Source organism: Symphodus melops (genome assembly GCF_947650265.1).
Source record: "Symphodus melops genome assembly, chromosome: 6".
Classification (NCBI taxonomy): Eukaryota; Metazoa; Chordata; class Actinopteri; order Labriformes; family Labridae; genus Symphodus; species Symphodus melops.
Window position 1 is genome coordinate 11,548,397 of NC_136696.1, and position 13,373 is coordinate 11,561,769.

General features: G+C 43.5%; 1 protein-coding gene across 1 annotated transcript; it reads left to right on the forward strand.

Moving 5' to 3' along the window:
- The first annotated feature begins 96 nt into the window (after positions 1-96).
- On the forward strand, positions 97-13,113 carry LOC306825421 (USP6 N-terminal-like protein). The gene is made up of 7 exons (XM_079346153.1): positions 97-230; positions 10,206-10,279; positions 11,505-11,590; positions 11,793-11,832; positions 11,970-12,050; positions 12,357-12,464; positions 12,961-13,113. The coding sequence occupies exons 2-7, from the start codon at positions 10,214-10,216 to the stop codon at positions 13,072-13,074; spliced, it is 495 nt and encodes a 164-aa protein (XP_079202279.1). The 5' UTR covers positions 97-230; positions 10,206-10,213; the 3' UTR covers positions 13,075-13,113.
- Positions 13,114-13,373: the final 260 nt, after the last annotated feature.

The following is a 13,373-nucleotide window of genomic DNA, read 5'->3' on the forward strand; positions in this document are numbered from 1 at the left end:
GGCTTTGAGGGGGGTTTGACTCCGTTTGACCAGCAGCATCGATTTGAGCGAAGATTGTCGACAGTCGAGGACAAGCCTTTTTACACAGAGACGGCGTTATGGTGACGGACGGCTCCCCTTAATAGACAGCGAGGGAAAGAATGAGAATAGAGAGTTGTGTTTCTGCGTGTAGGTACATCAACACAACAGAAGAAGAAGAAGAAGAAGTAGACGGGAAATCAGCCAACAAGGTAAGCAGCATGTACGGTTTACTACTGCTGAACATTAGCGCCACTACTACAATGTTTACTCTTCACATACTTCATTATTATTCACGATGGAAACCAATGAATGTAAGTAGCAATAAAATACTCCTCGTCGGGGTCTCTTTGTCTTGCCCTTTTTGTGTTTTTACAACTTGCCCAATCCACTACAGAACATTAACGGAAGTCATTCATAATGGCCATCACGCGTGTACTTGTGAGTGACTGAAATTTAAAATAAGGGCTCTTTCTTCATAGTCTGGGAACAGCTACCTTTTTACTGTAAGAGGACATGGCTAGTTAAGCAAAGCCTCTGTGGTGAGGAGAGTGAATAAGCGCTTCTCTGTGGGAATTTCTCATTTTGCATCACCCTTCATGGGCTTTCCAGTTGCAAGGACAAACTGGCCGGGTTCACTATGAATGTGTCTGAATCTGTTTCTTCTCATTTTTCTGGTCATCCACTCCTAACAAAAAAACCTACCTGCTTCCTGTTTGGGTTGAAGTGTCTCAATCTGTTTCACACTTTACATCCAGTTCCTCATTTGACTTCACGTTTACATATCAGATACCTATAGAGGACGTGTTCTCCAGAGCGGATACGGTCTTCTTCATTTCAGTTTAAGGGAGACAGATATTATTCCCATTGTAACCAAATAAAGAGTTGGGACAGCTTTTTCAGAAGTAGGCCAGTCACTGGTCTGCATGTCATGTCATGCCATGCCCCCTCTGGAAGGTTGACTGGGCACGTCGCTGGTTCAGACTGGGGTGGGGGAGGTTGCAGAGTCTGACAGATCTCCATCAGGATTTAGCCCTCACCCTCCAGATGTCTGCTGGTCATTGTCTTACTACACACACACACACACACACACACACACACACACACACACACACACACACACACACACACACACACACACACACACACCACCATGTGTTTTTGTTTTCAGTGTGATGTAGCAGATGTGCTGTGGCCATCGAGCATAGCCTTTTCCTTCATTTTAATGCAACATTAATGTCAGTAAAGGATATTGCAGGAAAGATTTTCTTGTCTGAGTCAGCCATTTTTTGTGTGCATGCAGAGTCACATGACACTACTGTATACTGTCAGTTCATATATGATGTTGTTTTTATAAGTGTTTTTTATAACAGTGTTTTGGCGTTTAGTTTAAGGAAAACATAGGCAGTGTATTTTTTATTGTTGCTAGGTTCAGCCTTCTGTGTGCGTGTGTGTGTGTGTGTCACAGTGCTTGTGGTTAAAGGAGGAAGCAGCACTGAAAGGTGACAGCACTAATGTGCTGATGATAAGTTTGTGAGAGCTCAGACACGCCACCCATCACTACTTATGTCATTGTGTCCTCCTTTGCCCTGTGTTCATCTCATGGTGTCATCATGGTTCGATTTATGATTTTCTGCTCAAAAAAAGAACATTTTTTTAGACAAATACAGTGTCAGTATGGTCATGAATCGACAAATAAGAAGTATTGCTGTGATGGTCATTATCACTTAGTGGAAAGTTTTGGCAACAAATGATCTTTGTAAAGCTGAGTCTAGCTGGGTACTTGACTGTGCTGTTGACCTCTGATCAGCCTGCCCTCTCTTCTACCAACAGGATGTGCATGAGCCCTCCAACGCTCCATTATTTACGTAGTACATTTTTTTTATATATATAAACCGCACAAAATAAGATAAATCCAACTAAGCCTTGATACCAACTTCAATGCCCGTGGATTGCTCTTTAAAGAAAAATTCAATAAGTAGCAGCCTTGCTTGTGTTCTGTTTGGATAATATTATTTCAGTGAAGAGGCATCAATAGCCTTTTTTGTCTGCATGAATGGCGGCTTTATGATAGACGTCAAAGGCCTACAAACGTACCAGTGTCACAAAACGCTCCAGATAGTGGAGCCGTTTGCAGACCGTAGAGAAGACAGAGAGGCTTTGGCTCGGTTATGTGACTCATGAAATGTCTTTGCTGTTGTCTTATTAGATGGTTGTTTTGGGTGTTAGGGTGACTGAGCCTATGTCAGTCAGTACAGTCAGTACTGTGGTCTCAGCCTCATTCACACCTATGTGCTATTTTGAGTTTCTACTTCAACAAGCCTGCATGCGTGCAGAGAAATAACCCATTGCAGACAACGAGATCTCGAGCCGGTGAAGTAACACGACTTTACTCTCCACACACTTACATCTGTGACTAGCTTCTAGAAAACATGTACAGAATGTGTTTTTTTTCTCGTAGGTGAATCGAGACAAATGTTAGACCTGTCGATTTTTAATGTGAATTCCAACAATAATCTCGACCCTTTTTTAACAATTAAAATAACTTGACAAGAAAAATACTGCTCCGTCCTTGACTGTAGCTCTTATTCATTTCTATATTAGTGCAAATTACACAACTGTCGGTCGTGAAATTGTGATGGTAAATTTCCATTATTTCACAGAGGTATCACAGCCTGTACGATTGATGAAGTAATCAATGAAATTATTTTTTTGGGGGGTTGGTTATTAAAACATCTTTAAATGAACATGCTCAGTGGCATGAAAAAACAATGATTATCGTGCTGCATGTTTTCATGTTGGCTCATTCCATTTGGCCTGTAGAGTCAGAGTGAGACTCTGCCAGAAGCCAGTGTGAAACGAGCATGAGCCGGGTCTGTCTATAAATGAGCCAAATCAAATCCCCACGCTCTCTAATTAGTGAAATCGAGGTCACACTGTCGAGTGTTAAGATGGTCACACAGGTTGAAAACAGCGACAGCGCTGATGCGATGGATGTTAGCTCCATGGGATAATAGCTTCAATGTTTGTTCCTCGTGCTGTATAAAGACTAAAGTGGGCTCTGTTGGAATTTCCTCTCAATTATTTGTCTCTCGTTTGTGTCTTTTTTTAGACGGCCCTTGTGTTTTGGTTTGGGCCTCACATGTACAGTACGTAAAGTCTCTGTTTTGTACGATCATGGTGAGATTAAAGTTTCCTCCCAGCAGAAGGCTGCTCCACTTCCACGTACCATAATCCTCTGTTTCTGACGTCGTAATCATCATTTGAACATGACCACTATCAGAACCAAATCACCAGTGGAGTGGGCCGCATTACACGCCGCTCCACTTCTTCAGAGCTCAGCTGACTTCGGTCTTGGTTCGGCTTCACTCAGTGGGAAAGGCGTCCTCCTAAGTGTTGTTATTTATTCATTATTGACTAAGTTTTTGTTTTTTGTCTGTGCTGCGGTGTCATGTAGAGCTTGTATTTGATTAAATAAGTTCTTCTGAGCTTATTGTTGACTTTAGCTTTTGCGTCTCGACACACGAAGAAAGTCCCAAAGACAACTGTGGCTGTAAGGACATTTTTAAAGATGGCTGGATAAAAAAAAAAAAAAAAGGATTTAAAAATAACATGACAGTCAGCAGGAGGTTGCATAACTTCCCTAAACATTGCGTATTTCTTGTGCTTTTATAAGCGTGATGCATTATACTGTAGATGTTTTTTTTTATCATGGAGCAGTACGTGGATTTAAAGTGTGTTCTGTCTGACTCCTCTGTCGGTGGTTGACTTCATCTGTTCAAGGAGGAGCATCACTTTCTGAGAAAGTGGCTCAGTTCTCAGCAGGGTCCTGTGGGTTTGTGTTTATGAATACTTTTCCCTTGACATTCCTGTCCTTCTCATACCACCCCTTTGAGAAAGTGCTGCCACTCTGGGAAACAAGTCCCACTGCCCGGCCCTGTGTGGTCATTGTTATATTTAGACCCCCCCCCCCCCCCCCCCCCCCAGGTAACAACAGAGGGAGAGCAAGGAGCAGAGCTGGTTCTCAGCCTTGATCTGATGCCGGGCGAGGTGCTCGAGTGGCTCCTTCCTCAGTCTCCAGCTTGTTTTTTCCCCCCTGTTAAGACGGGGAAAGGTTAAGTAGACTGGGATAGCGAGTGTTGTTGGTGAATCTGAGTTCTGATTGTTGAGCTTTTATAAAGAAACGATAATGGCTGACAGTGGGACGGACAACCCCCTCGGGGACAACAAGTTATTCTGAGCCTTGTGCTTTTCCAGAGTTCCTTTTTCTCTGGATGTTTCACCCCTGGGTCACATATTCTCTGTGTTGCTTCTATTTTATGTGCATAAACACAAAGACTGCAGCTGTATAAAAACATGAGCGGGAGGCAGAGAGAGAGAGAGAGAGAGAGAGAGGGGAAAAAAAGAGACTTTCTTATGAGGAAAACTTTGCAGATTGCCATCAAAGATTCCCAGCAGTTTTCTGTCATGTGCCTAAGAATCATTCTTTTCCCTTTTTCTGAAGTTGATTTCCTATTTTTAGTGTCTCAGTTGTGTCTGCTACACAGGCATGGTGCATGGGTAGACCGCAGATGAACTCATCACAATGTTAGCAGTGCTTCACTTTGTGTCTAAAGCTGCTGTGTAAGAGTCCAGACAGAGGAACCAGGGCAGACAATCGGCCTTTGTCCTCTCCTCGTCACACCTGCAAAACACATGTAGGGCAGCATTAGGCTTTGACGTTTGCATCCTCCTTATAGTCTGGAGGAGTGATGGTATTGGAGTGTCTGGGTTGTCACTACGAGTCATTACGAGTGCCACGCTTCAAGATGGGAAACAAGATAAAAGTCTGCGGCGTTCTTCAGTTTGAGCAGCTTTACTGTGACGCTGAACTTCCATCTGGACTCGATACGGAAACACCTCATACCAGCCTGCTTGGATTTCCTGTCTGGGAGACGTTGAGATATTCTAAGACTCTGAGGGGATTCCCTTTTTAATGATAAAGTGGCATTGTTAGAGGAGAAAAAAAAATTCCCTTTTAGTTGAAAAATTACATTTGTAAACGGTGAACAGGAGCTCCTCTCGTCACCTCTGTCAGACGTTTAAACGGTCAATACAACGAAATGGAGCGATATTTCTCAAGCATTTCCCTTTCAAATAACAAATCCTGTTGCAGAACTTGCATAGTGGCTGATACTGTGGCCACCAGTCCAATTCCAGTACAATAACATAAAGTACTGGTACTCTTCAGACTCCAACGATAACTGTAGGCACAGCCAGAGCTTCCCTGTGACGCAATGGATTTTTAATCAGGATGGTTTATGACATTTTGCTATCTCGGACTCCAAATGACACTGCCACACTTTTCTTTGGTACTTCATGTGTTAAATGACCTGAACTGAATTCTTCTCAGCTGTTCCAAAGCAATGCAACGATGGCTTCGTAAGGGTTTGTGGAGGAAATCTGGATGTGTTGGCTGTCATCTTCACATGCTAAATAAAGTATTTTAGGTTCATCAAGGTGATTTCCTACATGTAAACATGGGAACTGATCCTATTTTTTACTATCTAAAACATTTTAATAACGGCATTTGAACAACATAGAAAACTCAAATACAACCTTTCTGATTTGTTTTCAAAGCGGTCTGCCCCCTGCTAATGATTTAGACTCCACCTCTTATATAGATCACGATCTTTCTCTCTCTCTCTAAATGTTTTGCTATTTTGGGTGCAGAGCTTGCTGCCTTACATGCTCACTGTAAGTCTGACATCAATTAAAAAAAAACTGGAGCTCTGAAGCCATCTGGGGCTCGAGAATTAGAGCCATGTGGTCGCTCGTTAGCCTCCTTCCTTTTCCCGAGCTGGAATCATACGCTCCCTCCCCACATCACTGTGAGCGTACAGAATGCAAATAATGTAAGGACAGCGCTGATAACAGAGTGCGTTACAGGGAAGTCTTGGCAGGACATCGCAGAGCGTGGCGTTGGCGAACACACTGAAGTTATTGTTTTATAATGAGCTTAACGAATTTGAGATGCCCTGGGTTGATCTGACAGAAAGATGTACACAATTTAAGGAAGTGGTTTTAGTGGTTGTTAATGTTACCATCAATATTGATTGATTGATTGATTTATGCTCAGCATTGAACCATTTTTGGTGATTATATTTCAATACAGGAGAAAGTATTTACAGAGCTGGGTGGTTCATATCTCACACTGGTAATATTTGGTCTACTCTCTGATTGGTTAACAAGGTTAACCCCCCCCCCCCCCCCCCCCCCCCCCCCCCCCCGAGCTCGTCCTGCAGCTGAACATGCAGCGCTGACTAATCGTTCGCCGGTAAAGAGAACAGCACATCTGTCGTCTCCTTCTTTGTCACGCCATTAGCGGTTTGGAGTTTCACGTGCCAGCCACAAAGATTCACTATGAAAAATCTCATTTCCAACCAAACAACTTCTTCTGTTCTGTTGGTATTAAACCTTCATACTCTGAGTGGGGTATCTGCCCACTGACTGTTTAGCACATACGCATACTTTCCATGCTGCTATAGGAAGCAGCCTGCTGCCAGATTTCTTGTTGTCTCACTTTGCATTTAGATAAAAGTTCAAATTCAGTTAGGTGAAGTAAGAAAGAGTGTTAAGAAAGTGTCATGATTTGTCCATGAAAACTTTCCTAACGCTCATGGTCGGCCACTTCTGACCTCTGCACGTTGATTGGATTCAGAGTGCTGGGCAAGCTTTCTGTGGTGACATAAGTGCTCTGAGGACTTGTATTTCCATGCTACATTTAAACCTGTGTCATTCAGGATGTGATGTCACCTCCACTCAGAGTCTTGTATCCTGTTAGCACCCAGCTTTTAACGCTGCATTCACTGTCTTCAGCTATCCGCTTTACCTTCCCAGTGTTTACTCACCGTCTTAGTCCACCTACCACTGTGTCACCTCCTCCACCTCAGCCCACCTACAACCTAAGAGAAGGAGGAACCATTTAGTCTGCCATTAAATCACATTTTCCTACACGTTCCATCTGTTTGACACCTTCATCCCACCACAGTCGGCCCCCAGCAGCAGTCACCACATGGAGATTTCTGCCATTTGTAATGCCTTTGCGGCGGGCCCAAGTTCTGTTGGTGATTCACAAGAAAAATACCACTCCTGTGAAGTGACCTCCTTGTGGTCTATCCTAAGGCCTATGAATGCCCATTCTAGGTGATTTAGGGCTGTGTCAGAAGAAGGGCCTTTCCTCTGTTAAGGACGACTCTTTTAGCAGTTTTCTCATTGAACCTGTTGTTGAAGGAGGGGCGGTCACTGGTTTCCTTTTCTTCCTGAAGCCAGCACAATACTATCAGCAGACTGGAGACTCAACACAGGAAATAAGCAGCTGGGACCTAAAGATGAAGCACAACAGAGCGTACACAACGAATGACCTTACAGAGTACAGACAGTGATTTATAACCGCTCACAAGCCGCTTTTTAATGTAGTCCTGAAGTGTCTGACTTACTGCGAGGGTAGAGAGCCTTGAAGTTCGTCATCATGTTTTGCTCTCATTTAAAACTTCTGTCTTTGAGATCACAACATACAGAAAGTTCCAAATCGGCTTTAAGCATAATTCTTCTTTAAACATACAGAGCTCGTACATTTAAATTCAGCCTCTGTATAAAAAAGTACATGCAGTCTTTTTTTTTCCCTCTGCCGGGTTATATGATGAAGGAAAGGTCACTCACAGAAATGTCAATAGCACCACGACTCAAGCTGCTTACTCAGCTCAGCTGTACAGAAAAAAAAAAACATGCTGACACCTCGAAAAACCTCGCACAGCTCGAGCCGAGAGAGACGAGAAAAATGTAAAAAGGAAAGCGGAGAGCGGCCATTTGTTCGGTGGTCTGCTTTTACTGACCACCTGTTAGCCGAGACACTCAGCTGTTGTTTGGATGGAGCGAGCTGGACGCAGGGTTTCAGAGGTTGGCTTGTATTATTTAGTGACCTGTTAAAAAAGGTAACAACACACGCACGCTTGTAATTATGTCCCGTTGCCTTTCCACCTTCTCTGCAGTGGCAGTATGGCTTTAAGGCTAAACACGTCGCACTCAGCAGAAGGCATGAGAGTGTGTGGGGAAACCCCTTAAAGGGTCATTGTATATGTGTGGCAGGTGCTAACACACCTGCTGCAGGGCATGCAAGACATGCATACCACCCGAGACCTCAGCTGGCTGAACATGCTGTCAGTCATCAGTGAGAGTATTCCCCACAGCCTGCAGCCTACTGCAACAGGCTCATTGAGAGGTTTTCCTCTCAGTGTTTTTCTTACAAAAACAAACAGGTTGCTCATATGTTTGTTTTAATATTATAAAGTTAAACCAATCACGTTTCCAGTAGACAGCCTTTTTTCTCAAAAGTCCCCAAACATGAGGCGTCAGTGCCTTTCGAATTTTTAAAAGGTTTGACTGGTTTCTTTTATGTCTTATCATCTACAGCAGTGGTTCTCAAAATGGGGTCCCAGGGGTCCGCGGACCATAGCTTGGGGGTCCACGGAATAATTTACAAAACATTGTGACTTGCACCAATAAAATCAGCTATTTTGTCCAGTACTCCCGCCCACTTCAGTTTTGTGCCAGCAGATCAACTCTGATACGATCTTGACGCGTTTGTCACTTCATAGTCACAATAAAAAAAAAATTAATTAAAAAACAGCTCAGAGCCTACGTTTTCTCAAAGTTTATTAAATAAATTATTTGAAACATATAAATGTAGTCTAATTCTATTGTGGCAAAGTATTCCATAGTACAGGAAAACATTGTATAAACATATGCTTATCAACGTTAAGATAATGACGGGTTCCTAGGAAAAATGTCTCATCTGAAAGGGGTCCATGTTCTAAAAAGTCTGAGAAGCCCTGATCCACAGAGCACGGCTGGCACATTCATCCAACCATGTTTCTGAGATGCTCTATGTGGTGAACGAGTGCCTAAGCTGTTATCTCTCTGGGGATTTTTTTTGAGCTCTGACAACTGCTCAGCAGTCCAGCCTGCCAGGGTACATCAGCCTAGGAAGGATTGAGGCAGGCTCAGAGGGGCCAAGGGGGTCAAGTAGAGGTCGTACGGAGAGAAGAAGGGAGGGCTGAGATACAGGAGCATCATGTCATCATGGCCTAAGACAAGTCTGTTCAACACATAAATCATCACTCGAAACATTACCTTTTCTTTTGGTGTCAAGCACCAAAATGATGGGGATGATGATGATGGGTGTGAAAAACTGCACAGGAAATCAAATTGGCTCGTTGAAAAGAAGTAAGACATTGATTACTCATACTGTATGTGTGTGTTCTGGAGGTAGAGATATGTGTGGTGTGATTGTAACCGCACCCTGCTTCAGGTCATTCTCCAGTCACCACTTGAACATAAGACGTGTTAATGTGTTGTTTTATTTTTCTCTAAATAATTGGGTAACGGTGAGTGTAGCACTAATTATAACTTCACACTCATCTATGATAAACTATGTGGTCCAACCATCTTGTCAGCTGTGCGTCTGGATACTCCAGCAGGAAATCGGTGACGATGTTGTGGCTTCTGTCATCACAGTCTGGATCGTAGTCATTATTCTGGCTTTGAGTTTAAAAGACATTATTCATATGAAGTTGGTTGGTAGGAGGGCTTAGGGTTCGAGCAGATTGTGGTTTCAGCGGCTCAAATGATGCCGGCTCTGTCTGTGGTCTGCACATACCTCCTGTTATTATAGTCTCACATAATGAACATTTCTCACACGTGTTTGTCCCCACCCCATTGAAAGAAGTACTCGCAGGAGCATCCGACGGTGCTGGACAAGCTCTCTGAAATCTTTCCTAGATCAAGTGGTCAGATCATTGGCTGTTTTTAATCAATCAACAAACGGACTGTGTATCAGTTCAGTCTGAAAATATTTTTAACAGCGCTACAATTGAGCTACTGTTGTCAGTGGAATTGTATTAAAATAAAATGCATGGGTTTTTTTTCCCCCAGGAAACAACCAAAAACGATCATGTCTTATCATTTCTCTCTCCCTCCCTCTCTCTCTCTCTCTCTCTCTCTCTCTCTCTCTCTCTCTCTCTCTCTCTCTCTCTCTCTCTCTCTCTCTCTCTCTCTCTCCACACACTCAACACAGACACACGATAAGTGGTAGTGAATAAACACGGCTGATTGTGACGCTCATCAACAGTTTTTCTGCTCCCTTCCAGATTTTGACATGAAGAAAGACATAGACACTTTGATAGCAGAGGAACGTGCTGAAATCATCTCTAAATATGACACGGTAAGCATCATCACCGTACAATCAAACCATTCGGGATATTTATGATAAACAAGCATCATGCAGTTAAGGGACAAATGGTGGTGGTTCACTTCACTCAGAGGTCAGTTTATCATTCGCTTGAACTGGGACAGATATCAATCACTGCCACAGACAGCCAACCAGAGCTCATTGAAGGAAAGGGAAGTTGAGGTGCAAGTTGAAAAAAAAAAGTCTTTCTCACATCGAGAGGCCCTTAGTGTTGCCTGCAGTGTGGGAACGGAGAATAGATTCACTCCCTGCAGGCGGTGACAATGGGTTAACTAGGAGTAATCAATTCATTACAAGGGGACTGAACAGTGTTGTTGTTGAGGTCACACATTAGGACGAAATCACTTTCAAGTGACCGATTTAGGAAGAGGAAAACAAGAGTGAAGGAGAGGAGGGTTACATTCAATGTTGGTCTGTTTGCTTCAGATCAAACTCCTTACACCACCAGTGCATTGATTCATACTCTCAGTTTGAACCGAAAATACTCATTTAAGCCCCGTTTCCACACAGCAGTCCGGTACGGATCGGTTACAGTTTGGTTCGATCAAGCCCGATCACATTTGCGTTTCCACAGCTACCCGTGCCCTATTTGGTAGGCGGCGTGTAAGTGTGACGATAGCCGCTATGTAAATAGCGTCATATGATAGCAGCTAACCGCTAACTCATAAATTCAACAAAGGAGAGAAGTGCGGCACAATCAAAACCAACGCTGGAAGACATCCAGCAGTTCATCTCCTCTGTCACTGACATGTGACTCTTTATTACAAAACTCAATCAAGCTTTGTTTCAGAGAAGGCTGTGTGCCGCCAGGAGAAATACAGACGTAAACAATCAGCTGTGTTACAGTCAATGGTTTAAACACGGCGGAGTTTTGTTTGCCGACGTAACACAGGAAGTGACGATTCTTTCAACCAATCAGAGGACTGCAGTGTTTAGCGCCACCTTTTCGGGTCGGCTCCAAATTCTTGGCACCCCAACGGAAGGGCCCCAAAAAGTGGGACGGTACGGATCGGTTATTTGGGAATCTTTCCGGGATTAGTCTAAGGAAACGCCGCTCGGTGGAAACGGGGCTTACTTCTCTATTTTCTGTCTGTAGATTGTTTACAGCTCACTCAGACACCATCATACCTCATTATTAACCGTTTAATTATTTGCATGCAATATTTGAACAATCATCTCTGGTTCGTCGGTGTTTCAGGGCAGGCAGGAGGGTGTCAGCATCGACCCATGGGAGGATGCTGACTACAGCATCTATAAGGTCACTGACCGCTTCGGCTTCCTGCAGTAAGTTACCCGCCTGGAGCTCTGACCTCCCTGTAGTGGATTGAATTTTGGGAAAGCACCTTCATATGTTTGTGGACTATTTCTTTACTTACGTCCTCTCTCTACCTCTCTCTCATTATCATGGTGTTTTTTTCAGTGCTAAATATAGATCATAATGACAGTGTCCCTTTGTCTAATACTTTTGTCTTCATTGCTCCTCCAGTGAGAAAGAGCTGCCAACACCCAGTGCGCTGGAAGAGAAGGTATCCAATTATAACCAATAGAGCAAATTCATGTAATAACCTTGATTCCTTGATTTTTTTATTTTTTTTTACTCCCTTTAGCACAGAGTGAACATTTCTATCTTTTTTTTTTTTTAATCTATTTTTCCTCACCTTAGCAAAAGCAGCTGGAGGTGGAGCGAGCTGAGAAGTGGCTAAAGATGGTAAAGAACTGGGACAAGTACAAGAACAGTGAGAAGGTGTGTATAAATGTCCTGATGGCACTCAAAACATCAAAATCGTTGTCTCAATTTAGCCTTCACCCATATTTTACTGAACGATGTTATGTATTGCTTCCGTTTCTGTTTTCCGTTCCCTGTGTAAGCACAGCTTACTCCCTTTTCTCTCCCTCCTCTCTGGTCTAGACTGTTGGATGAAGATGTTAAGCCCATGTGAGGAGTCCTTGTCACTCAGCGACAGACCATAAAGAGGCTCAATGACCCTCTGCCTCTTTTGGTTGTTGTGCTGAAGACTGTCTCATTAACGTTTGTTCACATGTGTTTCAGTTGGTGAAGCGTGTGTATAAAGGCATCCCTCTGCAACTTCGAGGCCAGGCCTGGGGCTTGCTCTTGGACATAGAGAAAGTGAAAAAAGAAAACGAAGGAAAATACGAGGTATGAATCTTCACATTTCGTGTGAACTCCCCTCTTAAAGGCAGGGTAGCTAATATTCTGCAGGTACACTTTCTCAAGCTGAAATCGTCTGCGGGTCCTGACAGAAATTAATAATTCATGTGTTCGGAATAAGGAACGAAGAAAATCTGTCATCCGTAAGCCTGTCAAAACTTCGACCAATGTCTACGCTTGGTTCGATATTTTTATGAATCAATCACGCCTTCCTGCTTGTTCTCTTCACCATGCATGCATGAGCCCACATCAAAGCATGAGGTCCGCTTCTGGACCAATAGCGCTCATGCATGTAAGTGAGGGGCGTGGCTTCTTAGGGAGCACAGAGGCTGAGGGGTGGGTGCGGTCAGAGCACTGACAGAACGATACTTTCAAAATCCTGCTAGTTTTTCGAAAATGACCAACCCTGCCTTTAAGTGATGATCCTGTGAAAGGGTTAACTCTCACTGGCATATCTCATGATATATCCCTCTTTGTCCTCCAGAGAATGAAGCAGCAGGCTCGAACCTTCTCCACTGAGATCAAACAGATTGACCTGGATGTCAACAGAACCTTCAGGAACCACATCATGTTCATGGACCGCTTTGGAGTCAAGTGAGTGGGGCTACATACAGACATGGAGGATTCTGGTTTAAGATTTTAAAAACAGTAATCATCCTAGCAACAACCCCTTACTGTTACTCATCACGCCTGACCTTTAGCCTGTCAAATAAGTGACGCAGAAGCTTCCACAACAGCCGGTCTATCTCTTTACATGTTAGATGGATGTCTCCCTAAGTTCTTGTTTTTGTTTTCTTTGACACCTCTCATGTTCAGCTTTGCCCTCACTAAAGGGTGTGACCTGCAGCTTAAACCTTGAGGCAGCCCTACACACACACACACACACACACACACACA